General features: G+C 36.7%; 3 protein-coding genes across 8 annotated transcripts in view; 2 read left to right on the top strand and 1 right to left on the bottom strand.

Moving 5' to 3' along the window:
• The window catches only part of LOC109095461 (lysine (K)-specific demethylase 6A), a 47,442-nt gene extending 36,560 nt beyond the window's left edge, over positions 1-10,882 (bottom strand). For 2 of the 5 annotated variants that reach the window (XM_042731540.1, XM_042731543.1), the window contains exons 1-6: positions 10,370-10,882; positions 10,170-10,233; positions 6,589-6,697; positions 6,458-6,507; positions 2,923-2,981; positions 1,276-1,320 (exon numbers count right to left, since the gene is read on the bottom strand). In XM_042731540.1, the coding sequence (XP_042587474.1) occupies positions 1,276-1,320; positions 2,923-2,981; positions 6,458-6,507; positions 6,589-6,697; positions 10,170-10,233; positions 10,370-10,527 (485 nt within the window). In that variant the 5' untranslated portion in view covers positions 10,528-10,882. The remainder of the gene's footprint in view (positions 1-1,275; positions 1,321-2,922; positions 2,982-6,457; positions 6,508-6,588; positions 6,698-10,169; positions 10,234-10,369) is intronic. The other 3 variants (XM_042731539.1, XM_042731542.1, XM_042731541.1) reach the window with 3 other exon arrangements.
• An 846-nt stretch (positions 10,883-11,728) lies between these two features.
• Positions 11,729-14,291, top strand: LOC109083486 (FUN14 domain-containing protein 1). Of its 2 annotated transcripts, none has more exons than XM_019098274.2 (5): positions 11,729-11,908; positions 12,487-12,649; positions 12,785-12,860; positions 13,408-13,536; positions 13,706-14,291. In XM_019098274.2, the coding sequence occupies exons 1-5, from the start codon at positions 11,890-11,892 to the stop codon at positions 13,781-13,783; spliced, it is 465 nt and encodes a 154-aa protein (XP_018953819.1). In that variant the 5' UTR covers positions 11,729-11,889; the 3' UTR covers positions 13,784-14,291. The 2 variants fall into 2 exon arrangements, with proteins under 2 accessions (XP_018953819.1, XP_042587480.1); XM_042731546.1 differs by lacking the exon at positions 11,729-11,908 and adding an exon at positions 12,090-12,244.
• A 189-nt stretch (positions 14,292-14,480) lies between these two features.
• On the top strand, positions 14,481-26,048 carry LOC109083489 (EF-hand domain (C-terminal) containing 2). The gene is made up of 15 exons (XM_019098277.2): positions 14,481-14,827; positions 15,294-15,482; positions 15,573-15,723; positions 15,816-16,039; positions 16,112-16,363; positions 17,010-17,117; positions 17,273-17,411; positions 18,426-18,591; positions 20,066-20,208; positions 20,296-20,492; positions 20,593-20,726; positions 21,324-21,518; positions 23,218-23,310; positions 23,407-23,509; positions 25,434-26,048. Exons 1-15 carry the CDS (start codon positions 14,783-14,785, stop codon positions 25,542-25,544), a joined length of 2,250 nt encoding a protein of 749 aa, XP_018953822.2. The 5' UTR covers positions 14,481-14,782; the 3' UTR covers positions 25,545-26,048.
• Positions 26,049-27,297: the final 1,249 nt, after the last annotated feature.

The following is a 27,297-nucleotide window of genomic DNA, read 5'->3' as shown; positions in this document are numbered from 1 at the left end:
TCTCCTCCATTTTCTCATATAACCGGACCGCCAAACCGGACACGTCAATAAGATCTTTCCTGATTGGCTTGCGTGACAACATCACATGAATTTTCTGCTCAGGCTGAAATTTTTTAACTTGCACGGAAGATGCAAATAAGATGTATATCGCACATTTGTGGCAACTGCGACCCCTGCCGCAAATTCATGTCTTTGTTCACTGATTCGCATTGGTGCATCAGCATAAAAGTTAACAATGCAATACATCAGTTTAAAAAAGTTTGCATCGGATACAAGTTGGCATTTTTATCTGTAGTTTCTAACATATTTGCATTGGTAAAAAAAACTATTTGTTTATATATAATTATTAGACGTGCGCTATACTTTTATTATCTCCTCTCTAAACAGCTTCTTTCAGAGTTGCATAATATAGATTAACATGGTTATCTGTCTGAACCAAAGAAATAAAAGTGAACTATCCATACCACATTGAATTGCATAGCATCACATTTTTTCCCATTGCATTGAAATGCATTGCGTTGAATCAAACTGAAATCGGATTGCACTGCATCGTAATGGGGTGAATTGGATCGCATCATGTAATATACTCGTGCGAATAATTAAATTTGCTTTTGATGTGCACACTATATCAACAGCATCTGTGACATTGTACATCACTACAGGAAAAAAAACTGACACTCAAAAAGCCTTTACCGTAATTTTTAACAGGGAAAGACAATTTCCCAGAAACAGTTCAAATATACAGTTTCAAAAGTACACAACCTAACTTCACAAAACTTAAATTCATATGCTTTAGCATGACAATATGTGATAGAATTGCTAACCAACCTTAACCTTGCCTGTGCAATGATATCAATAAACCATTAGGCACTTTTTACAGGCATTAGAGGAATAGCCATTTCATCCACCTAAACAAGGGTAATCTAAACAAGCGAAACACTAATCAAAAGGATTTTTACAAAGAATTTCTTCAAAAGAATAAAAAAATAACATTTCACATAATAAGAGCTTTATCAAATACTAGCTTGTCATTTGTGCTTTCAACCCCAGCTACTTACAAATGCAGCATACATTCCCATACCAACTGTTTAATGATGCAGATGGTTAATTTCTAACAGCTATCAACATGTCATTCCTTTTTTATCCATTATACACATCAATGTACTTTTATATGTGCCAAGTTAATGCAAATATTCTTGCTGCTTGAGCAAGCTGAATATATCTAACAGAGCATGTCTGAGGCATACCCTTACAAAACCAACATGGTATGCCTACCTTCTCTGTCCAGAATGGGCATCTGAGGGGGTGCGCTGCACTGCCCTAAGACAAGGAAAGAGGGGACCTCCAGTAGTAAATATCACAATTGCCAAATCAATACCAATATCCTATAAAATTTTATACGCTATACATTAATATAATATATAAAATTGACCTTAAAACACTATTGGGGAGGGGGAAAAAGTTGACTGATTCATGAATGAGGGAATGTGATGCTTTTCCCATAATCCTTCAAAACCTGACCACCATTCTGTGATGGTACAAGATTACAAACTGAACACAATGTTGGTCTTTGGCAGATTTAGAATGTTAAATGTAATCTAATGTAACCTGACTAGAGACAGTTTAATCATATACATTTAAATTAATCCTTATGAATCATCAATATATTTGGGGAAAAAAGCCTGTATAAACTAGTAAAGACAACTAAACTGGCCAAAAACATGAGACATTAAAAAAAAAACTCATTCAATAAAGACACTGTATATGTTAAAAATGTACAGTGACCAATTATGACCAAGCACTGTGCAAATGCTGAGAGAGACAGATATTATACCGAATCCATGAGTAATAGATATTGCATATTTTTAACAAATTTAACCGTTTTAATATTTAAGACCAAACAACATCTTTTAACTCATAACTGGACTACGTTGAACAAATCAAATGGATGTCTTTTTTTTAATCACATCTTGCAGTAATCACCTAGTACCTGAGTGTTGTGTTTTTAAGCTTCTAATGAAACAACTGAGGACAGAGAAGGTCATAAACAGTAAATTAATCAAGTGATCCTAAGAACAACAGAAATTTAAAATTGAATTTCACAATGTTTATTAAATACTTTTGCAACAAAAGTTGATGTCTATTTGTCAACACAGTTGCCACTTCTCCAGCAATGTTTTCTGCTTGCGCTTTGCTGCTGTAGGCAGCACTGCCAACTAGCATTTTGGCTGTATACTTGTAGAACGATGCAGACACACCAATACAGAACTAGGAACACAAACAACCATGCTCTAGGTTAATAATAATGGACCCAGTGAACCAAATTCATATCACTCCCTGAGCGAAAGTTTGTGGATCATATACAAATTGAAAGGCACTCTAACAACAGCCCACACACACACACACACACACACACACTTGTATTTTAGTAGACTACAAACAAAAAGAGAATGAAGAGCCCCTTTACTTTGAACCACACAGTGCATGCAGACCGTATATTTAACTGCCATCATTTTGTGGTTTAATCGGATCTCGCAACTATTTTAATTCAATTAATTGCTTAGCCATACTTTAGACAAAGCAACCAAGAGATACAGTGTCCAAAACAACACTTCAGTCATTCATCGACAGAAAGTGGACAAAAAACGAATGCACATACTTTCTGCAGTCTTTAACAACAACAACAACAACAAAAGACTGAACGCAAAAAGGGAAATAAATAAAAAATATGAACACGAGGAGAATAAAATACAGAATTTCTAATTAGTCTGTAAGCTGAGAAAGCATCAACATCACATCATGAAAAATGCTATTAGGGATGATATTTCAACAATGTTATGTTACAGATGAAAAAAAAAGAAACTAGATGGAATGGATGAGAAAACAAATGCACCACAGAACACACAGTAATTGTGTACTTACCAGTGAAAAGCATTGTAATGGAAGTAAACCAAACCAAGGCCATATAAAAAGGCAGCATTCTGGAAAAAAAAATAAAGCTGAGAGTTAGAAACATAATGAGAAGAAACTATTCATTAATACATCATAGTTGAATTAATCAGCAAAATGGCTTTCTAATAAAGGATGGCACCGTAAGCATGATTAAGGATGGTTTACCCTCACAGCGGGTCTGACACATCTGCACTCAGCAGGGGACAGAAACGCCTGCAGCTAACAAGCATGTGTTAAAACTAAAGAGGTGACAAAGTCTTCGTCTCCCGCAACCACAAAAGGTTATATTTACATAACGGAATACGCAAGACAATATGGATCGATGAAACATTATCATGTCTGAACCTCTTATCTGTGCTCACAGAGGCCAAGCGTGACTAAAACTGAAAGCCACTGCGGCTTGTCTTCCCCACAAATGCACTTTCGTTAGATGATGAAACTAGATGGTAAGTTGACGAGGTAAATAACTTAAGAATTAAACTAGAACTGGGCTATATGGTCAAACAAATACCAACCCCAGTCACCATTTTCATATAGACATTTCATATATGCAGTGCAATCCACAAAACTTGCAACCAATTTGAATTTTTAGTGAGTTTTCTACTTTAAAGCACAGGAGGAAAAGTCAAATAGCTTAAGCTAGAAAGCCAAAATATTATTACACACTTAAATGGTCAAAAAAAAATTGAAATATCCAATATGCAATCATAAAATGCAAGAAGGGCAAGAAGGCAGGATTATCAGTGAATAACAATTTATATTTCAGGCTGTTGCATTTTAACCAGAGTAGACCTACAGGAAAAAGTGTAGATAAAGCAAGAAAAATTTTGCATTTATGTGACAGACACTACATTCAAAGTACACATTTTATCAGTTCATGCATTCCAATGCACTCAAATGACAAGACTGTCACATTTTAGATGAATCCGGCTCTGTTCCAATGCAATCAGGAAGTCAACAATGACATGGGCTTTCAACGACCGGCATGACAGTGGACACTACTCATTTACAATCTACAAAGGGTGACTGTCTCACAAGACCTCGGACAGCAATGTGAAGTCAGGACAGGCGCCGAATAAAACGTGCCAGAGAAGCACGGACTGCAAAGCACATGGTTCATCACTCTGACAGGTTGATGCTACTGCACACGGGCCGCTCATCACACCTGCACAAATCACACACGGCTGTCTGAATGCTGAGACAGGACCCTTTTTAACTCCTTCAGCGCAGGCACAAATTTAGAACATGCCCTGACTCTGAGAGCAAAAAATTTAATTGGGGGAAAAAAAGAACAAAAAAAAAAACCTAAGCTTTGGAGAATGTATGAAATCTTCAACTTCCACAGCTGCGGTCTGCAATGTTTCCACTGGCAAATTTTCCATTCAGGCGTCCAAACTAAACAGTGCCAATGCAAAACAGTCATTTATAGTATGAACAGTTAGAAACTACCTAATAACTCGTATAAGAACGTTTAGTCCATCTGTGCTGGAAATCAGTTTCTATTAGCCGTATGCTGAGGCTTAACGCCTGGTATGTGAGAGATGACACTTCTACAGTTGACAGCCGTATCTGAAGTCAAATTACGTTGAAAGTTTACTCTGCTATGAAAATTTCACAGTCAAAAGCGTCACTCTTGCTCTAGGAGAGAACCCAGAACTGTCAGAGGCCAATACTGACACTCCTACAGGATATCATTTCACATTCAAAAACTTTCTTATAGACAGCTACACCTAGCCAGACTGAATTGTGCACATCAAACTGAATTGTTTTCACTAACAACAGACACGTGGAATTACATCTGATACAGGCGATGTAAAATGCAAGTAGCCATACTACAAATAGTCCACTGAGTCTTGTATATTTGTTCAGTTTTTTTTATTGTATCATTATTGCTTTTGGCGCAATGATTACGCCACCTTTTGATATTGTCTGTGACGCATTAACCCAGTGGTGCCCAATCCTGTTCCTGGAGATCTCAGTTCCAAACCTGCTTCAACACAACTTTCTGTAATTATGAAGTGTTCCTGAAGATCTTAATCGGCTGGTCCGGTTGTGTTTGATCAGGGTGGAGCTGAACTTTGCAGGAAGGTAGATCTCTAGGAAATGGATTGGGCACCGCTGCATTAGACAAATGACATATTACCACATGCATCTACAAGCACCTCCGAAAGTGGGCCTGATCCTACACAATGAATTCCCAAAACACACTGGACACTGTTAACACCTGTATTTAACACTGCCTACGTGTTGGAAGTGTAAACTCTGCAAGTGCACAACCAATGAGAATCAAGTGTCCCTCACCTTCAGGGTGGGCCGGTCTGTTTTTTGGCTGCGAGGGGCGGTGTTGTCATGCCACTGGGGCTGAGATATAGATGCTGTCCTAGGCTGCCTGCACTCATAGCAGCCCTGCCCCCGCTCTTTTTATGTATTATTTTCTCGCAGGCCCACTCGCAGGGTTGCCCGTCGTTCCGTATAATACAGAATGGTCCCGTATAAATGCTATAGCCTACGGAACACAGTTTGTCCTGTATTTGCAAGTGATCAATCCTCTGCCGTCTGCTCCCACTTCACAGCGAACGGGACTCATGCTAACAGCAAATCCCTCTCACTATCCGCATTTGGATTTTGCCAAATGAGTTTGGTAATGTAAACAACTTATTGATCATGAGCCAACATCCAATCAAAACATTCAATCTACCTGAGGGAAGACGCCTTTCACTATTGTAAGTTAATACTGTTGAACGGAGAAAAAATAGGCTACATCAACTTCTAGCCAATTGGATAAGTACAAATTCAAGGACCAGAAGTAGCCCACACTCTCTAAGTTTTCTTTAATTGAAAAATATGCATTTTCATTCATTCATAGGCTACATGGTTGCAATAATTTTAGTTAAAAAAAAATGCTTTATTGACCGATGTTAAATAGACGTTCAGTTATGCTTTCAAATTTCATGCCATTTGTATGTAAGCAATTTCACAGTATCTGCAGTATGCAGTCACAATTCTGAAATGGCACAATTTACTCAGGCCAATTACTTTTTTTTTTGTATGACATTAAAATTATTTTTAGAATAACTGTACATAAATAGGTTAAGAAAAACAAATGTGATTATTTCTGAGAACTTTTTAGGCATACATTATGGTACAGTACAAATATTTTGAGCTTCCCTTATTCTGTCCCTTATTTTCTTATAAAGAATCCCAGTTGTCCCTTATTTTCCATTTCTGAAGTTAAATGGCAACCCTAATGATGACGTAATTATCCTTTGACTCCCACGACAGAGGCACCTTGCTAAAAAAACATCAGTTGTCGAAGATATGCAACCAAAAATACAATGAATTACAAGGCTGTATGGAACAGTTCACTGCTGCAGACGTAGGCCTATACACTGAGGTTTTAATTACATTATTTAAAGAGACCTATAGTCAGTCGTGAACTAAAGTGGGCCGGTCTAAGGCATGAAACTCCAGGGCTGAAAATGAGTCCCACTCCGGCCCTGCTCACCTTCCAGTAGTCTGACTGTAAACTGTAGTATCTCTGGTATGCAGATAATGCTGAAAAGAAAAAAAAAAGAAACGTATTAAGACTGATTGTGATATTTTTTAATGACAATAAAAGAGTGAGTCAGAACTCACCTTTAGGATAATCTTCCAGCAAAAGGTTGAAGTGACCTAACTGGCAAAACACCTCTGGCTCCACTTTCCCTTCAGCTTTTAAGATGTAGACGTCATAGCAGCGAACAGCCTGCAAAGCAAACAGTAAATGTGAACACAAGTCAGAAAGACCACCTGGAGAAATCAACCAGTTTGTCTTGAACTTGGTAAAACTTTTTCCAGGACCAACCAATTGTGACTGTTACATAATTTTCTCAATCAACTACCATTCAATTCAATCAATTAATTACTACTGACATATTTACCATAAAATACCGAGGTGAAGATATGTAATGCAGAGAGATATTCGTTTGATATTTCTAAAGTATATAAATCATGTATCTCAGCACTGACCAAGCATTATGAAATATTTTGTACTCTAAAGTCTGCGTTCTAAAACATGTTGCCTAATTAAACAGCAGCCATATATATATATATATATATATATATATATATATATATATATATATATATATATATATATATATATATATATATATATATATATATATATATATAAATATAAATATAAATATAAATATATATATATATATATATATATATATATATATATATATATATAAAACAGCAGCAATATATTGGGGGTGCAATTTTCTTAAAAGAAATTAATACTTTTATTTAGCACATTAAATTGACCAAAAGTGACAGTAAAGACTAGTATAACATCACAAAAGACTTATTTTAAAAAAAATGTTGTTTTGAAACTTTCTATGCATCAAAAAAATCCTGAAAAAAAAACATAATTTCCATAAAAATATTAAGCAGCTCAACTGTTTTCAGCATTGATTGTTGTAATAAATGTATTTCCCCTGCTGAAAATAACAGACATAATATATATGTATATATGTGTGTGTGTATATGTATGTGTGTATGCATGCATATATATATACCTTATACTTTTGAACTGTAGTCAAAATTAGAACATTAAAGCTCACTTATGTGCTTTATAAAACACATTACATTTACATGTTACATTTACATCTAACAATCTTAACCGCAAATTAAATGTGGCAAATGAATGACTAATGCACCATTAAAGATCTCTTTTAACTGCTTTGGTAGAATGTTGGAGATCATTAGAGACCCATCACTGTAAATATACTAAAGCAGCACCCAATATCCAACTAGTAGTCTTCTTAACTTGTCCTGTCAGTACCCTTCAAAGCTCTGATACGCCTACAAGGTCACCCGAGTTGAACAGAACTGAAGGTCATAGAAAAGGTTAAACAACACTGGTTATTTTCTTTGACACAAGACATTCAGAACACTAAGGTTTGCATTCGGTTTTGTCGTCTATGTGTTTTGGAATATTTCACTTGGTGTGTTTTAAACTGCTAAAACATGCACTAGGCAGCAGAATATGAAATTGCAACACATACAAATTTAACATTCAGACTAACCAATGCAAACTTTCACATACTGAATAACTGATTCTTGTTTATTAAGAAAATCTATGTTTTTCATTCAAATAAAACACAGACTGTGAAATATCTTGCATGAACATTTTCTTTTTAGACAATATCTAGGAACCAAATTAACTTCAGTATAGTCAGTGCTAAACAGATGAATACATGTTCTAGTTAAACTAAACTGAAATGCTTGTTTAACCGCTGTGTTCACAAGGTTTTTAAAGAGGTGCTGGCTGTATCTGGGACACTGAACATTTTGACAGACGCGGCTAGCTTGTGGGAAGAGTACCACAGCAGCAGACAGACAGACAGACAGCAGCAGAGTACTGAGGGATGCGCACGTCTGTTTCTACATGAATCATCCCTTTCTTCTCAGAGCCACCACAGCCTCCAAATGTCTGGCCCATGGCAGAGATGTAATTAAACATTCCAGCGTCTATCTCTACTGTCTATAATTACTATTATAGTTATCATTTTTTATATGAACGTCACTATTTTTTAAGACGCATCAATTATTTACGGCATTTCTTGTGGAAAATGAATGTCTATGAACAATAAATGTAAGCTTTTAAAATAACTGTTTTTCAGTATAGTTTTGTCTACGAGCTTACATTTATACTTTAGTTTAAAAAAAAAAAAATCAAATTAAACTTTCACAGGTACATGGACTTCTTAATCTTTTCTCTTCATCACTTTACTGCAGTTCATGTTTACTTCATGGGTCCTACAATTTTTAAAACAAAATTATATGCTTTCCTATAAACAACAGACATAAGTATAAATAAAAACAAAAGTCCTTAAAACAAATCAAGTTACACAAAATATCCAGCACGACGTATCGCAACAAATGCTGCTTGCAAAGTCAACCTGCTCGGCCGTAATGACAAACCCCTTCAGAAGTACTCAAATCTGCCAAAAGCAATGTTAACCCTCACACAAGTTCTCGTAAGCTACTTGATTACTGATTTATTGAAAGCCTGGGTGTTGAGATAAGACTGAAAAGAGAACAGTAGCGTTCAAATGACTCTCCTCACATGCAATTAGTTGGTTAGCATCATGCTAACACGTAGCCGCTGCCTTGTAAACCACCGAGATCAGAGCTTTAACCTTCCCAGTTCATCCTGAAACACTAAACTAGCCTACAGTCTGGTCTAAGATCGGCTAAATAAGTTCAATAATTCACAACTTTGGCCTAACCGAGTATGAACAGCTCGGCTAACTTAGCTAAACTTATACACGGAGATTGTTTATCACTATCAGACGACAGACGCACCTTCTGGCTCAGTCAAAAAAATAAAGTATAAGACACGTTTCTCTATAGTTATGATAATTCATTAAATCAAAACAACCTTCGACTGCTTGACTGATATTCAAATGGTGGCAGACGAATAAAAACAGCCCCTCAACTCTTCATTACAGAGCAGCACTGAAGGAGGGTGAACGAGGTCATAAAAGACGAAAACGGCTTTTTACAAAACGAAGTCTGACTGCTGTTTACGTGCTGTTTTCAAAGCAGATTAATGTTTAAAATAACCACCGCAGAGCATCTACAGATCCCCATCACTGACATGCACTGCAGCCTAAATCAAGTCAGCTTCTCTGGTATAGCACCTTTGACGAAACTCAAATCAGTTTCATGAAAAGTTAACATTTACAATATCCTTCTATCGCCATGCAGTCTTATTTAGCAGATTTGAGCTGGGCGACAACATAGTTTCAATTTGCATCGAGAAGCAATCACGCAGATATGATATTTATTGCTTTACCTGAGTTTATATGTATGCGGATGAAGTTGGATGTACTATATACAACTTTTAATATATATATTATACTGAGCGTCTTTTTAAGTGTATATGTATACATCTGTTTACAGCATTATAAAAGTGTCACGCGCACTGCATTATTCTGTACAATGCAATGGTTGTCTCTGTGCATTATTCTGACTGTGCATTGCTGCTCTTTAATAAAGTATATATTTATGTCTACACAGACCCCCTCGAGTGTCACTGTATACTGTGTTGTATCAATATCACGCATTTTTTCTGTGCAATACAAGTATGCTTGCAGAGTGATGTGATATGATTTGCAGAGTTATGTCTATCTGTCTCCATCAGTGTCATATACTCATCATACCTTTAACAGCAAGGCCTTCGTTCTGGCGCCATCTTCATGAAGCCTCTGAAATCCAAACAGTGTGCTGCAAATAGAGGACAACACAGGCGGTTCCGCGTTACTTTACCTGCACCGCATTCGTTTGCACCGCTTCAACATGCGGGGAAGGCTCGTAAAAATGCACGGAGGGTCATCGGTGCAAGTAAAGGGGTTTAACTGACCTGTCTACGCCGGCTAAGCGCTCTCTTTCTTGCGGCGTAAGCTTCGGAAAGTCCTCCTCGGCTTCACTCGCTGTTCCCGCCGCCATTTTCTTTTCCTCATCACCATCACCAGCAGCAGCGCGAGCTACAGCGGCCACCGACACTCCGCACGATTTCATAGACAAAAAAATCCGGCGAAAATATCTACGCACCGCAAGCCGAGCACCTTTTTCTGCTGGATCTAAACGCAAAAAAGAATAGACGGAAAATAATTTCCTCGGAGCACCCCCTTTTTCACATTGTCCTCGCCATAATGAGTCGCAGGTTCACCAAAATGCATGCAGAGCGAGCAATGCAGGATTTAACGGCAAATTGTTATTTAGTAATATCTCAAACTTCCCCCTAGTAGCCAGCTCAAACTTGTTATAATTGTGTCACTCAAGCGAACCCACGCCGCCGCCGTCGGAACGCCTCCTCTGCGGCTTCGGCCAATGGCTGCGTTCGGTTGAGGACCACGTGACCGGCCTTGTCTCGGGATCCTTCTTTTCATATAAACTTTCAAGGGGGAGGGTGAATAACAAACCCCTCAACTTTACGCCGCATCTTCGCCTGCTGTGATTGGCTCACCTGGATTTATTATGATTACGTAACACCGACATCAAACACGTGATTGGCTCAAGCATCTGTCTGTTTGAAAACTCAGGGTTTTGAGGATTTATGGAAAAAGTTGCCTGAATTCTACAGTTAATAGGCAGTTTGTTACATGAGCTAGTATGATTTTTATTACTCCAGATTATGTGGCAAATATGAAATATTTGGTTACATGATTTATTTTTATTTATTTCTTATGTACATACAATTTAACTCAGGAATCTGTCATTATTATTATAGTATGGTAGTGAAATGTACTGTACCGTACTGTATTTAATTTTATTGTTTGTAGTTATCAGTTATGTGTTTGTCTAATGGTGTAATTCCTAAATTTCAGATGATAAATATCCTTCTATTATATCATATCACATACAATATCATCCTCTCCTATCATGTTCTACCCCATCTTGTCTTATCCTATATTGTCTTCTTCTTTCTTTCTTTCTTTCTTTCTTTCTTTCTTTCTTTCTTTCTTTCTTTCTTTCTTTCTTTCTTCCACTATCCTCTTTAAAGTTATTAGATATCTCTACATCCTTCAAAATACTAAGCAAAAAAGTAAAAAAAAAAGAGAAGAAATAACTAATTATTTCTCTTATATTTACTCCCTTGCTTAAGGATTATTATTATACAAATACTACAGTGTTTCTTATTACATTAAATTAAGCCAGCTTCAGGCAGTGTGTGTAAAAGGCCTCTGATATTGTAGGTAAACAACATTTTAAAATGTAAAATTATCAAATTTACACTTGAAATAATTTGCAGAGTATTTTGTGAATAACGCGTACAAGCGATCGCAGCAGTCAGTGGACAGTGGTCGCACGTAAAGTGCGCAGGATTTTGCGTAGAGCTGCAGCGGTTTGAGCAGAGCTCTGTGAACGAAGCCTCATAAAATGGCGGATCGCGGTGAAGGTAAATAAATTGGCCAGCCAAACATTTGAAGAGCCTTGGTGGATTGACAGCGTGTTTATTTATCCATACAGGTTATATGCAACGAGATTCCAAGAGTTTGCAATGTAGCAGAGCAGCAAGTGATCGGTTATTATTATTATTATTATGCGGACTGTACAGATATGTGGCTAAATCTCTCTGAAAATCCACTCATAGGGTTTTAATTCTCTTTCTCATTCATGTCTTTTTACCTGTATGTCGCTGAATACATTCAGAATAGAGCCTTGCTCTCAGGTTTGATGTTTCAGTGTAAGGTGCGATGGTTGGTGACCTTATTATCATTGTTAAATACCTACGGTTCGTGCTGTTTCTTAACTTTCTTTGTTTTTAAATCAGATCATAAAAGGGTTAATCCAAAATATTAAAGAATGTAAAACCGGTTGTGGACCTACAGTTGGTTCTTGGGTGGAAATACACGAATAATATGTATATCAATTGCTTACCAATGCAAAACAACATAATAAATTGTATAAGGGTGTATATTCACTTGCGTCCATGCTGATTTTGTAAATATACAATTGTATAACTTTCGTTTTCAGATGTAGATGCAGAGAGTGAAGATGAGTTATATGAGGTGGTTAACATCACAGATTATGCCAGGAGGCATCAATGGTGGAGTCTTGTTTTTGGGAACAGTACAGGACCCATTGCAGAAAAGTACTCCGTGGCTTCACAGATCATGATGGGCGGAGTGACAGGATGGTTAGTGTCAATACAGATTAAGAAACCTGTGCTATTTCTTATGTGCTGTAATATTTGATTCACCAACTTCAGTATTCTATTCTACATGTGTGAAATAATGCATACTAATAAATGCAAAATTACTTTGTCCTCCAGGTGTACTGGTTATCTTTTTCAGAGAGTTGGAAAAATTGTGGCTACTGCTGTTGGAGGGGGATTTCTTTTGCTACAAGTATGGATTATTAAAATGCTTGCATCATATGTCGTAGCCAATACCCAAAGTGAAAATGTGCTTAATGTTTACTCACTCTCAGGTCATTCATTCATGTAGATGTGTTTCATGTAGATTGCTCACCGGTGGAGCCTCTGCTGTTGGGTTCCGTCAAAGTGAGAGTTCAAACAGCTGATAAAAACATCACAATAATAACAATAAAACAAAACTTCAGTTCATCATAAACATCGTATGAATTGAAAATATGTGTGTTATTGTAATAAACAAATACATCATTAATTCATTTTTAACTTCAAACAGTTCCTTCCGGCCAAAATACAAGGCTTCTATCCATAATATTGCTTTTTCATTCTGACGGCACCCATTCACTGCAGAGAATCCACTGTTAAGCAAGTGTTGTTACGCTAAATTTCTCAAAATCTGGATGGCCTGAGGGTGAGTAAATTTTCAGCAAATTTTCATTTTTGAGTGAACTATTCCTTTAAGGGTTTATTATGCTTCTATGTCATCTTAAGTGGGGGAAAAAATCTTCCATTTCTCATTTCAGATTGCCAACCACAGTGGCTATGTGCAGGTTGACTGGAGGAAAGTGGAAAAGGATGTCAATAAAGCAAAAAAGCATTTGAAGAAAAAGGCAAACAAAGCAGCCCCTGAGCTCAATTCCTTTATAGAAGAAGTGGGTATTCTTTCCTGCATCCGTCATAGCGTCATATACCAGTCTACTAGCTATTTTGAGCTCCCACAGTTCAATAAAGCATTTTGAATTATTATTTAGTGTAGGCATGTAACACTTTAGAAAGTTGTCACTTATCCTACATTCTGTAAATGGTGTATTTTTCTTACAGTCGACAGAATTTGTGAAGAGGAATATTGTTATCTCGGGTGGATTTGTTGGAGGATTTCTGCTGGGCCTGGCATCCTAAATGAAACCTGGATCTACTGTGTTGCCACTGATATAAGTAGTCTGTACATTAATATTCTCCTTTATGTCGGTATCACAGCGATACAACACTGAAACTTGATGTATTGTCTGAAGACATTTGCTGAACTGTTGTTCTAAATATATTCCTCTACAGTGCTGTTCTTAACTGTACATCGCTTAATCATCCTGATGAAGAGAGAGATATCGTGCCAATAACTTTATAGAAAATTGTTGGTGTGGTTTTATGTTATTTTAAATTTTATTTTGCATACTCTTAATAAGTAAGACATCAACATGAGGTCTGTTACATTTACAGCTAAAGTGTTTCTTATTGTATTTTGTTTTTGACAATACATTATTTGAGTTAGTAATAGATAATTTCCATAATATTTATTTGCATGTTTTTGAGTGTTTTACTTCATCAATTTCTTTTGTTTTAAATACACAGAATCACCCACCAGTAACATGTTTGTGAAAGTAATAAAAAATTATGGCTTTCTGGTTGTTTATGGTTTATTCATGTTATGATTTTTCCAAGGGGGAAAAAAACTTCCACACAAAACAAAAGCATGGACTTCTTTACATGCAGTTATATATATATATATTACAGATTAAGTGCTTTAATAAGAATTTGGCCACCCAGTTAATCTTGATAGATTATGCAGTAATCTAGTATGTTCATAAGTAATTTATATAATCTCAAAAAAATATATTTCTGACCGTCCTCTCTGTCTGTCTGTCAATGCATGGTACGCGTTATGAAACACAGAGAGATATTAAAAACTGCACAAAACAAGAACTTATTACTGATATACCTTAAATTCGGTTTGTGTCTTTCAAGCGAAATCATATTTAAACTGAATACCGATGAATGTACTGTCACGTGATCTGCGTTTCGTTGCCTAGCAATAATATTTGCAAACAAGTTGTTACCTTGGCAACCAGTTCTCAACAGTCTGGGGTCGTCCTGCACTGAGAAGATCCACATCGCTTGCTACTAATGATGGCGTTACCAATGTTGCCCGGAAATTCAGTCAATAGAAATGTAAGTGATACCAAAATTATCTATAGAAATTTTCTGTCTGTGTTGAGGGAAAATAACTTTATGTGAATAAGGGCTGTTTAAGTATTGCTAGCTATGTTAGTAGAGCGGTTTGCTAATATTTACTTACAAAACTGAAAATATTGAAAGTGCGCGTGTGTGTAGTATCTACTAACGTTATTTTATTTAACGTTAACTTAGTTAGTTAGTTAGTTAGTTGGCGAGTGCATGTAATCATTGCTGCCTAAAACGTTGAAAGTGGTGCCAAATTCACAACCTGTAACGTTAGTGTAGTTCATTCTATGTTTTTAACCATTTATTAAGGAGGAAAACCAAAAAAAAAAAAAAAATGAAACACGTAAAATTAAGTACAGATTACATAAGTTAAATTGATAGAAACAAAGATTCTGTCATAAAATTATGAAAACAGTTTACAGTGTCATTTTATTTTCTCTTCATTATTTTCTAGCTTGGAAAAGAGAAGTTTCACAAATCTCAGCATTTTGATTATTCAAATGGAGTAGCCATGATGGTCGGGTCAGAGAAGCCAGGCATTGGAGGAGAGCTTCTCCTGGGGCAGAGCGCGAGACCCAAGTATTCACTTTTTCCAAAGGGAGAGGGCAGCAATGCTCCGGCATGGGTTGCTTTTGACAAACAGGTTTTTCATTATTATGAGGGAACATAATATAGCCATTTTACCTAGTGCTGTGCAAAGTATATTAACTTTCCACGCTGTTTTCTTACCCGGGTCCTGTGTTTTGATGCTTATTTCCAAGAAGCTGTACCTCAGAGGAGGGAAGAAAAATACAGAGTGCGAAAGTGCAAGATTTACTTCTATCTGGAGGATGACACCATACAAGTAGTGGAGCCAGAGCTCAAAAACAGTGGGATCCCACAGGGTAAACCATCAGAATCAAATGTATAGCATCCTGATTAATGACAAACCAGTAAAAACATCCTGTTTAAATCCATCTGTTCTCCTCCTGTGTAGGAACCCTGATTCGGAGGCACCGCATTCCTCTCCCAGCTCCTAAAGATGATTGCTTCTACAATGTGCACCATTTTAACATCAATCAGGAAATAGTGTTCTATAACAGAACCTTTATGATTACGGACTGTGACCCCTTCACACGCAACTTCTTGATAAAAATGGGGGTGCGTCTAATCCCCCCTGCTTCCACGCCAGCAGATCCCTATGCCACACATCGACAGGAGGTAAGAAAGCACCATGTATCTATATAGCGATATCAATACTTCAATATTATACTGTTTCTTTCCCTCTCACAGATGGAGGAGAACATGAAGCCACTGCGGCCGTATGAAAGAATAGACACCCTGAAGCAGTTTTTGGAACATGACCGCAAAGTCCTGCGCTTCTACTGCTACTGGAATGATACTGAGAGCATGTTTGGAGACTCCAGAGAGCTGATCTTGCATTACTTCCTGGCAGATGACACAATGGAAATTTATGAAGTTGTCCTTCCAAACTCTGGTCGAGATGCTGTCCCTAAATTTCTGCACAGGGGAAAGCTTCCCAAGGTCTGTAAAAAAAAACAGCACTGCAAAAAAAATAAAATAATAATATTTACATATCCATAATTTATTAACAGATCTTGATAATAAGAAGAAATGTTTCTTGAGCACTAAATTCAGCTTTGTTATCACATTTTAAAATATATTCAAATATAAAGTTGTTATTTTATATTGTTATAATATTTCACAGTATTACTGTTTTTACTGTATTTTGATCAAATAAATGCAGAGGTGATGACTTCAATGAATGTGTTTGAAAAATCTAAAATTAAATGGTTACTGTTCAGTCCAGTTTAGGGGTTATCAGTTCCTCTCTACTCTTTTGCTTGGACAAATTTCTCCATCCTCCATGCCAAGCTTTTATCCAGACTGACAGGGCTGCCTGAAAGAACATCCAGCTTCCCTAGAGCACTTTTCAGTTTCCTCCCTGCTTGTTTTGCAGTCTAAATTCATTATGAAGGAAGAAGGATTTTTTTCTGTTGTCATGTAGTCTTGTCACTCATTCTGTTGCCTCTCACTAAATGTCATCTAAATAGGTTTTGCGGGAGTCCCCCAGTGAACAACTAATAATGAACCCATTAGCAGATTTCACTTGTCCTTCAGTTTTGTCCTTGAAAATTTCAATTACTTTGCTCTTGATTGTGTCAAACAGCACGCTCCTATTCCCAAACATCAGCCTGGAGAAATAACAGACCGCACAGTCCTCAATGTATTCGGACCAGTCGGACAAGGAGGACGCTACATTTTGGATAGCCTCAAGGTAAGTACTGACTAAAAAAATGGTCCATTATCAATGCCCTTAGGAATTTCATAGCAATTGTTTATTGTTATAAATACAATTTTAAAATTAGTTCAGTAGTCAATTGTTTAAGTTTTAATTGACTAGTATGTCAATGTCTCCTTAACATTTTACAGACTGGAGCAGTAGAAGAAGAATTCTACAAAGACTGTGACCTGACCATTGGAGGCGTCATTAATGTGTGGGGTCGTAGGATGTTAATATGTGACTGCGACAACTTCACTAAAGAGTATTATCGCTCTAAATATGGTATTGGTGAGTTACATCATGCCTCAAGGGGAGGCAGTAGTATTAACGCTTTTATATGTGATAACATTATATTTGATTCATGTCCTAATTCATGATTTGTGGTTAAATAGCTTTGTATGAATGAAAATAATTTAATTCCAGGCAAAAGAGACCAACTTTTTTATATTATTAAGTATTTTTACTATTATTAGTATTTTTTATTAGTAGTATTTTTATAGTATAAAATAGAACAGGAGAATAGATTATTTTTATTATTATGCGGTTTTAAAAGAGGGAGGGGTTTGGCACCGCTCTTAATGACCACATGATGTCAGTATTGAGTTTCACCTGTGACTTTAGAAATAGAGTTCATATTTATTTTGATTGCTACAAACACTCTACACTACAGCATTTGCAATCTTATGCTCTACAGCTTTTTGTAGTAAACTGAAAAGTAAATTTACATACCCCAACCCCTCATTCTCTGTACACATCGCAGCTGTGTGGTCTGACAAGCTGTTCATTATTTTCAAAGTCTTCCTGTCGTAAATCCCACGTCTCTATGAGAGCCTAATGCTCCCTAGTGTGCTTTCATCTCTGTGAATAACTGTCGGAATAACACGCATTGAACGACAGAAGACTAAAGGAGCAGAACTGATTGACACCTCAAGGTGACTCAGTTTTTGGACAGCAGATATGAGCAATGACCAGCCTGGCCTCTTTATCTTCAAAAGCCCGGACATGAGAAGCACACGAGTTCCATGCCAGCGGTAACACAATACGGGTGCGCGTGCATCTGTCTGCTGCGGCGTTATGCTGGCCGAAGAGATCATAGCATTAGTTACACATGAGCCTAATGGAGCCGGGTTGACATATGCTCTGATGAAGCACTTGTCCGTTTCTCAGAGGTTAAGAGGTTGCTGATTGAATTCATATGAGTAAACGCAACCTGCCTGGCCTCACTTCCGGTTTTCCATGCATATGTCTGCTTAAATGTGTGTGTGTGTATTTTTGATGTTTTCTTCCTGTGTGGCTTCACAGAGGACTTCACACCTGTCTCATACCAGGCCTCGTTCCCTCCTAAACCAGCCAGACAGGTGCCACCCTACACTGGATTTGGATCTGAGGAAGATTCGCTGTGCTCCTGTCAGGGTTTGCTGCTTAAACCTCCACAGAAGGATTTCAAGAAGCTTATGGAAAAAGACAGGTAACCAGCGGAGCTAATATCCCTTAGGACATCTAGAGTATATGCTTGCCTTTCATTTAAAACCATTAATATTAGATCAAAACAACATGTCAGGCCCTAACTGGCTTTCTGATCATTTTGATAGAAGACATTAGACCCTTGTCTGTCCTACTAAAGTCATCCTTCATCAGTTAAGTGCAGCTCTTTGCAATACAGCACATGGATGAACACATGCCCTTTATAAATAATCAGAAGCTCAAAAGCCATCTCACTATACTTCCGATGTAAAACACACTTTTTCAAGTCAGTTTATTATTATACATTGTTTTCACAAGTGCTTTGCTTCCAAATATAATCCCAGAACCAGTATCATGCTGCAAATTACTGTCTCGCTCAATTTGCTTTGGACAATACAATGTCAGACATTGGCAGGCTTTGAGTTTGAAGGAAAAAAGAATGCTCTTCTAAGTGAAACGTTCTTTTATAGATAGTAATAACCTCAAAGCAGCTAAGTGACAGGACTAAACACACATTGAATAAGCAAAGAAACTTCTTGAATGTAAGTAAGGAACCAAGACCCATCCTGATTTTGTAAGCCTGGTGAACTAAATATTTAAAGAACAGTCACTGTAAGTTGGAAAGAGAACAGATCCAAACTTTCTAGCAAATTTAGGGAGTCCATTAGTATAGTGAGCATATAAGAAAACTTGGCACAAGTGTGTCATATGCAGTTTGGTCTGTTCAGTCTATGAGGCTGTGTCAAGTCAGAATTACTTGTCTGCAGTGTCACATGATCCTTCAGAAATTTACATTTACATTTACATTTGGTCATTTAGCAGACACTTTTATCCAGAGCGACTTACAAATGAGGACAATAGCAGCAATCAAAATTAACAAAAGAGCAATAATATGCAAGTGCTATAATAAGTCTTAGTTTGCTTAACACAGTACATGTAGCAAGGTTTATTTTTATATTATTATATAATAAATAAAAAGGAAAACAGATTAGAAAAAGAATAGAGCAAGCTAGTGTTAGAAGCCTTTTTGGCTTTTGTTTATTGTATAATAAATAGATTCTAAAGGGGGGGGCATTCTATTATGCTGATTTGTGCACAAATTTGTATTCTGAAGAAGAAGGAAAGTCATACATGATGGGAACATCTTGAGAGTAAATAAATAATTACAACATTTTTAGGTTTGGGTGATCTCTTTAAAATAACCATTATAAAAATAAAATCATCAAACTCTAGTGAATTGTTTGGATGTTTTATTCAGTGTACAAATGGTATAGGATGAATAAATACTTTTTACAATGAGAATAACTATTCAGCTCAAACTAATTTCAAAGTGTAGGCAAAAACATGGTGCGTCTACATGATTAGTATGAATTTAAAATGTCAGATCAATGATAAAACTTTTATTCTATTCATTCCTGTCTATTGTAACAAAACATTTCTCAGCTAGATGATAAATGAAACTTTTTTCTCAACTTTAGGCAAGGTCTGGTAAGCAATGTGTTGAGATTTGTGGCGAAAATGCTTACAGACAGTCCTGTCGACAAGGAACGTGTTTTTATCATATATTTCTACCTCAGTGATGATACCATAGCCGTCTTTGAACCTCCTCAGAGAAACTCAGGTACTGACGTCCTGTTCCTTTACATTCAGATTAGATACAAACATCATTAAGATTATATCTAATGTAATTCCATTGTTCTTGTGTTAGGTGTGATTGGGGGTAAGTTTTTAAAGAGAGGTCAAGTGAAGAAGCCAGGCCAGGAGCTGTTTAAGAGTGAGATGTCCGAGTATTTCACAGCTCAGGATTTGTATGTGGGAGCTCGGCTGGATCTGAACAATCAGCCCTTCCAGCTGCTGGATGCTGATGAATTTACATTCAGCTACATGGAGCAGCATGCAGATGAGGTAACACACAAAAATCATAAAGTCTCTTCTATATTTATTCAAATTGTTTTACACAGAAACTTCATTGAAATCCCTTCACTTATGTTTCTCAATTACTTAGTTCCCCAAGGCCAACATTGGCACCATTATTAGCAAGGTAAAATCCATCAGCGAGGAAGAGCAGAAGAAAGTAAAACAGTTCTTCACCATGAGTGACCCAAGCAGCACTGGCTTCATTCCATATGAGTCATTTAGGTAAGAAGGCAGCCAAAAATACACAAATAAAAGGTACATAACACCTTGTTCTAGCCTCCCATATAATTTATTTTGAGTGCAATTTTGGCTTAGACTCACTGAATTTGAGATTTTATTGTGGGTGGGATTACTTACAGAAATAGAACTGACTTGCAAAATGTCCTGTCACAGTTGTGGCTGCCTGGGGACAAAACTTGGAGTTCTTTTGGTGGCTGTGCCTGGTTACAACATAGTATAAGAAACAAACTGTACTAAATTCTGATTCCTAACATACACATCATGGTTTTGTCATTAAACACATAGTCAAATAAAAGCAGTAAAAGCCCTGTTGAAAAAAAAAACAGCACATTCTGGTGGTTAGGTATGTTTTGAAGCATGGCAGCTGGTTCAAGCTGGTTTAAGCTGGTCCTTAGTTGGTCACGTGCTGGTCCTAAACTGTTTCTAAGCAACTAGCTCCTGCTCAGGACCAGCTCATAACCAGCTTAAACCAGCTCATGACCAACTAAGGGCCAGCTGCTAAGCTTCAAAATATGCGTACCCGTACACTGTTTAGTTGGACAGTGCACAAGCGTTCTGTAATGGCTGTGTTCTTCACAGGACTCTGTTGGCTGAAATGGACGTTCAGTTGTCTGAACACGAGATCATAACGCTGGGTCGCAATTATTCATTGCGGGAACAACCAGAGGTGGACTTGAGCCTCGTGCTTGCTGTGGCTCAGGATCAGCTAAAGAAGAAAAACTTTGAGAACTTCACAGATATGATTCGAGCCTTCACACATGAGGACCGGGACAGGTAGCACTCAAGCAGGGTTCACTTTCTGTCTCAAATCTAACTTTTTAAAGTAGATTTTCTGGTATTTAATTAATTGTGCACATAAGGCTGTCAGTATATGATTTATTTGTGAGTAGTGTTACAAATTTCAAAATTCTACATTTAGAATTGGCTGCTTATGTTTAGTTTCAAAATGGCATACTTTTTGTGCATTCAGTTCCTCTTCTAAGGAGGGGAACCAAAATAATATCAAACATTTTACTACTATTTACAATACATTTTACTTTATAATATTGTTTTGGTTTACATGTTTCCAGATTTTAATAAAATTTTGAAAACCATATTTTTTCATATGGTCTTAGACATTTGGACCCCACTGAATTTAAACAAAATTGTTCTCATAAATGAATGTTAACTTTGTGCTAATATATATTTCCTCCTGTTTTCTTCAATCTGTTACTTGTAAGCACCCTGTCGCAGTATATGCACATGACCAAATGTATATAATAACAAATCAACACTGACATAAACAGGCATTCATACAGAACCACAAAATCAGTCCCCGTTGTTCTCAGCAATTCAGAGTCACGCAGGCACTGATGTGGACCACTAACAATCACGGTGAGGTAGAATAACCATCAATCTGCTTTAGATTGAGGGGGTACGATTAGTTCCAGCGGTTCAAGTGAAGCATTGGAAACAGATGAAGACCTGTGGCATGTTGCAGGCAGGGGAAATAGATGAGGAAGAATGCCCACAGGTCAACGTGCTTGTCCTGTTTATGTGGCCCTGTGGAAAGTTTAGTTATTTTACGATGTTCTGAAAATAATGAACCAGGAATGTCTGCAGCTGTCCGTCATGAACTCCATAAGAAAACTGAATATGATAATAGTTTTTGAATAAATTATTTTCTAATGTATTTTAGAAATTATGTACCATTCAAAAATTGGTCAATACTTTATAAAGAAATGAATTCTTTTATTCAGCAAGGATGCATTACATTGTTTAAAAGTGACAGTGAAGCTATTTGTAGCATTGCAAATTGTTAATTGTAACTCAAATAAATACTTTGATTTTTTTTAAAAGAGATTGGAAAAAAAAACTTCATTCTAAAATGTAATAAATTCTACAGATTATGTATGTTGATTTATGTTGATTTAATTTAGTTAATAGAAGTTCATTGATAAAGAAAATCAATTTATGACATTTTTTTGACAGCATCCTCATTTGAAAGCATTTTTACACAAGTGCCTAAAACTTTGAACAGTACTGTACCTTTGCAGGTAGGTTTCTTGAAGCATCTTGGAGACGTTGCCTCAGTTCTTCTGGATTTAGTCTGTCTCAGTTTGTTCTGTTTCTTCACGTCATTCCAGACAGACTGAGACTGGATGATGATGAGGAGATCAGATCTCAGTGTGGTGCACTGGGTGTTGTCAGACTCTTTGTGCAAACAAAAATCTCACTGGATTATTACAATTAATAGTGAAATGAATGTTTGGAAATGTAAACTGATATTTCCTACTGACACACTACAGCAAAAGATAGAAATAAGTGACTTAAAACCTTAAAATACTAGTGTTCTAATAATTTATATTATATATATATATATATATATATATATATATATATATATATATATATATATATATATATATATATAGAATGTGTTGGGGTGAGTTACTCATTCTTCTTTCTGTCTACTCAAATGGTGCTACTGTAGATCTGGACACCTCTCTTCTAAAGAGGCACAGATCATCTTTAAAGCCTTCCGACTGCCCCTGTCTGATGACCTACAACGAGCCCTCCTCGAAAAGTAGGGTCAACAAAGCAAAACTCCCATTTATTTTTTCTAAAAAACATTTCACCACAACACATCCTTATTTTCTGCATTTCTCATGTACGCATCCAGGTTTCAAGACGAGTCTGAGAAGATCGACTATCACGCCTTCCTATCAAATATCAACTGGAGAGAAAACCCCGCCCCTGCTGTGCTTCCAGATGTCACTGTGAAGGTGAGTTTAAAAGCAGTCTGGATGACTCTCAAAAAAACAGTCCATTTTTTCTATCAACAAACACATATTTTACGACGTCATTCTTTGACTTTTGCTAAAGCGGCCACATGCACATGAGAGTGTTTGTGTCAGGGTGCTGGCCCTGGTAACCTTTTGCCCCACAAGCTTTGAGCACCTCCAAGCCTCATCACAAGTAAATCAGACTTGGGAAAAACCCACTCAACAACTACTCTGAAGTGGAGCTTTTATTACAGTGCAGTAATTTAGCATGTCTCCTTGGAGCCTAAGCAGAACCATCTGCTTACTGACTCGCAATGAGAAGCCTTCCAGTTGTGCTGGGTCTTAACAAACCAGCAGGGGGAGCCAGCGGTCGATTTGTCTGAATAGTTTCTCACTGCGATATTTTCTATGTAATCAAGGCTTGTAGGACCATACATAGCGATTCCAAGATGGATCTATAAGATCAAGCCAGGCTGTGTGATTCTGTGTTTTTTGCTTTGTTGCTCATTTCGTTTGTCATAGCTCATTTCACTGTGTTTATTGACCGCTAAATTTGCCAATTTTCAGCCATTTCCTGTGGCCCTCACTGAACCTAATCTAGCAGCCATTACAATGGTGAATTGCCCTGCATTTATCAAATACTTCTCAGTATGAAAGAAAGAAGAACAAGACCACAAGACCACACTGAAACTGTAAGGATCGATCGGTCTGTCTAATCGGTCTGGTCTAGTGACTAGAGCCATGTTTTATAAAAACCACATGAAGCTCTGTGCATAAAAAGTATGTATACTTGCTATATATTACATATGTGAAGGGATAACCAGATGCCTTGGATTTCCAGGGACATTTTTTTTCCTTTGGTGGCCAATATGCAGTGTTATTTTTAGATTTATTTATGTTATAGTATTTATTCATATTTTGAATTAGCTTCAGCTTTGTATTTTAAGTTTTATTTATAATTTTAGTAATTTTGTTTTGTCTTTGTCATTTTAAATTCAAAGTTTTATTAATATATATTTTTTAAATATTCCTATTTAGCTTTAATTTATTTTTGTTTACGTATTAGTCATTTTTTTGTACTTCAGTTTTTTTTTCTATTTAATAAACAAAAATATTTTTAATCATTTTAGGTTTAGTTAACATTGTCTTTCGACAAACATTAGTTTAAGGAATCCGAAATTTTTGCATGTTAAAAAAATGAATACAACCTCACGATGTGTCAATAACGTTTACACACTGGCTCCGAAACTTTTGTCCATCATAAAAAAATTTGGATCGGGTTCGATTTTCTGCGTTTTTCACATCCATAGCAAGCATTTTGAGAGGTGTTTTGACGCATGATACTGTGTGCAAGGTTTGGATGATAAATACAAAAAAACGCATACCAAAAATTTCAGACTCAGTGTGCAAGGACCTTTACTCTGAACAGTTTTTACAGTTCATAAATGTGTGTTGATCATCACACTGATTTATAGTAGTATGTCAGAGTATGATATACAATAACTCTACATTTACCATGTTCAAATCACACAAAACTGTCCTCCTTTTTGAATTCATAGATAATAACATTGGATATTTCAGTGATATATAGACTGTTGAACTAAAGATCTTCCCAGTTTCATTTGAGAAATCTGGTCACCTTAACATATTGAGCAATAAAAAATCTTATCTGCAGCAATTCTTTTAAAAAGATGATTATGTGTCTGATTTACTGAACCATGCAAAGTCATTAAACATTTGTCATACATTTTTAAATAGCAAGTACAAGACATTTACCATGTGCTAAAGTCAATCCGGCCTGATAAATCTTTGTCTCGGTTCAGCTTAATTTGCAGAGACATGAAATGAGAGTGCCAGTTAAACATATGTGCTCCAGGAACCTCTGTGAACTGTTTCTCAAACCCTGTGGTGCTGTTGTTTTCAGTTTGACGCAGACTGGAGAGGAGACGCTGCAGACCCTGCAGTTAAAACCATCAACTACTTGCTCTTTCTGGAGGACGTCTTTGGCAGCGCCACAAACATTAATGACAGCTGAGAATGGCCTGATGGGATCCTCAATAACATGAGAAAGTCAAGAAATCTGCTTGACTTTGTGTATTGCGCTGATTAAATTCACATTGTTGCACATCGTTGTTTCTGTTGTGCTGCATGAATGTCATAATGCAGTTTATGTGTATTTTTTATTCGACATAAAATCAAAAACATGCTGGAATGAGAGAGCTGTTTGGAAGTGCCTTATGTGCCTTGGGACCAAGCATGAGCAGTTAAAAATATGAGCCGCTAAATCAAACCATATTTCATATACAGGCAGACAAACATGCGCATTTGCCATGATTATGTGGATAAAGCTGTCAATATAATAGAACAACATGCCATAGGAATATTAGAGAAAATAAGGAAAGGAAATAATAAAGGAAAGGTTCAACATCCTCATTTTATAACCTGCATTGGCTGTTCACGCTCTGATCTGGCACATTATGCAACTGATAAATGCTGATGCTGTACATAAAAAGACAGGTTGAGCGTGTCTGTAATCAGAGCTTTTGTGATCAACGCTTCAGTTCCTGGCCAAGACAAAAGAAGTGCATTACATCACACCGGTATTATCAAGTAGCTTTCACACTTACTAAAATATTAGCCTCATGAGTTAGCAGGCTTCTGTCCGAAACACAAAGGCTGACGGATCTAGGACATTTTTAGCCTGTCTCCAGTGAATGGGGAAAGAGGATCGACTCTCTTTAACATCACAAAATGCAACAAAGACCCTGGTTACATCTAATATTAACATCTATCTCTGTGGTAAGCATTAAATAGCCTACAAATATGAGATCTTTCCAAAATAAAATTTTGAATTTTGGAATCTGATGATCGCTCAGACCACATTTTGCAGTAGTCAAAAATCATGTAACCACATTGTATGTGTAGTGTAAATGCTATTGTGTCACAGGCAATATTGAGGAACAGAACAGAAACAAAAGTCTGCTTAATTAATAAATATATATTTAAGCATGTACGTTCTCATTTAATAAAGTTACTCAAGTAGAGAACTATAAGCATGAAGCTTAAAATTTTCAGCTCAAAAAGATGTTACTGGCAGGTGTAAACATTACCTTAACATTATCAGTACTGTTTTCATTTCTGTCTGGAGCACATTAATGGCACAGAGGTGCAATCCTAAAAATAAGATACACTGTATTAACAATAATAATATTAGGCCTGATATCAAACATGCACGGAGCCCCGCACATGGCATGGAGGAAAAATAGTAGGCTAAATCATGAGCACGATTTACTAATTCGTTCCCTCAATGTACTAAAACGTGCACACGATTACTATTGCATTCCCTCGATTTACTTTTTTGTTCACTCGATTTATAAATTGTGCGCATGATTTACTAATTCGTTCCCTCGATTTGCTATATCGTGCGCAAGATTTAGCAAATCGAGTGAACGCAATAGTAATCGTGTGCACGTTTTAGTACTTTGAGGGAACGAATTAATAAATCGTGCGCAAAATTTATTTATTTTTTCTTGCATGTCATGTGCGGGGCTCCGTAAACATGCATCTGATCTCCACTGCCAGTATATTTCGGATAGGAATATCTCCTGCGGTCATATTAGCAATAGGCCTAGTTAAAGGGATCATATGATGCAATTTTAAGTTTTCCTTTCTCTTTGGAGTGTTACAAGCTGTTCGTGAATAGATAAGATCCCTAATGTTGCAAAGACTAAAGTCTCAAACCCAAAGAGATATTCTTTATAAAAGTTAGACTTGTCCACGCCCTCAAC

This window comes from Cyprinus carpio, chromosome B9 (genome assembly GCF_018340385.1).
Source record: "Cyprinus carpio isolate SPL01 chromosome B9, ASM1834038v1, whole genome shotgun sequence".
Lineage (NCBI taxonomy): Eukaryota > Metazoa > Chordata > Actinopteri > Cypriniformes > Cyprinidae > Cyprinus > Cyprinus carpio.
This window is presented reverse-complemented; position numbering and strand designations above follow the sequence as displayed.

Bases quoted from the DNA above. Each gene is read 5' to 3' on its own strand.
- LOC109083489 (XM_019098277.2), top strand. From the start codon at position 14,783: ATGATGGCGTTACCAATGTTGCCCGGAAATTCAGTCAATAGAAAT. The intron at 14,828-15,293 runs GTAAGTGATACC...ATTATTTTCTAG, and splicing joins GAAATTCAGTCAATAGAAAT to CTTGGAAAAGAGAAGTTTCA. The intron at 15,724-15,815 runs GTAAACCATCAG...CCTCCTGTGTAG, and splicing joins AAACAGTGGGATCCCACAGG to GAACCCTGATTCGGAGGCAC.
- LOC109083486 (XM_042731546.1), top strand. From the start codon at position 12,127: ATGTCTTTTTACCTGTATGTCGCTGAATACATTCAGAATAGAGCCTTG. The intron at 12,245-12,486 runs GTTCGTGCTGTT...TTTCGTTTTCAG, and splicing joins ATCATTGTTAAATACCTACG to ATGTAGATGCAGAGAGTGAA. The intron at 12,650-12,784 runs GTTAGTGTCAAT...TTTGTCCTCCAG, and splicing joins ATGGGCGGAGTGACAGGATG to GTGTACTGGTTATCTTTTTC.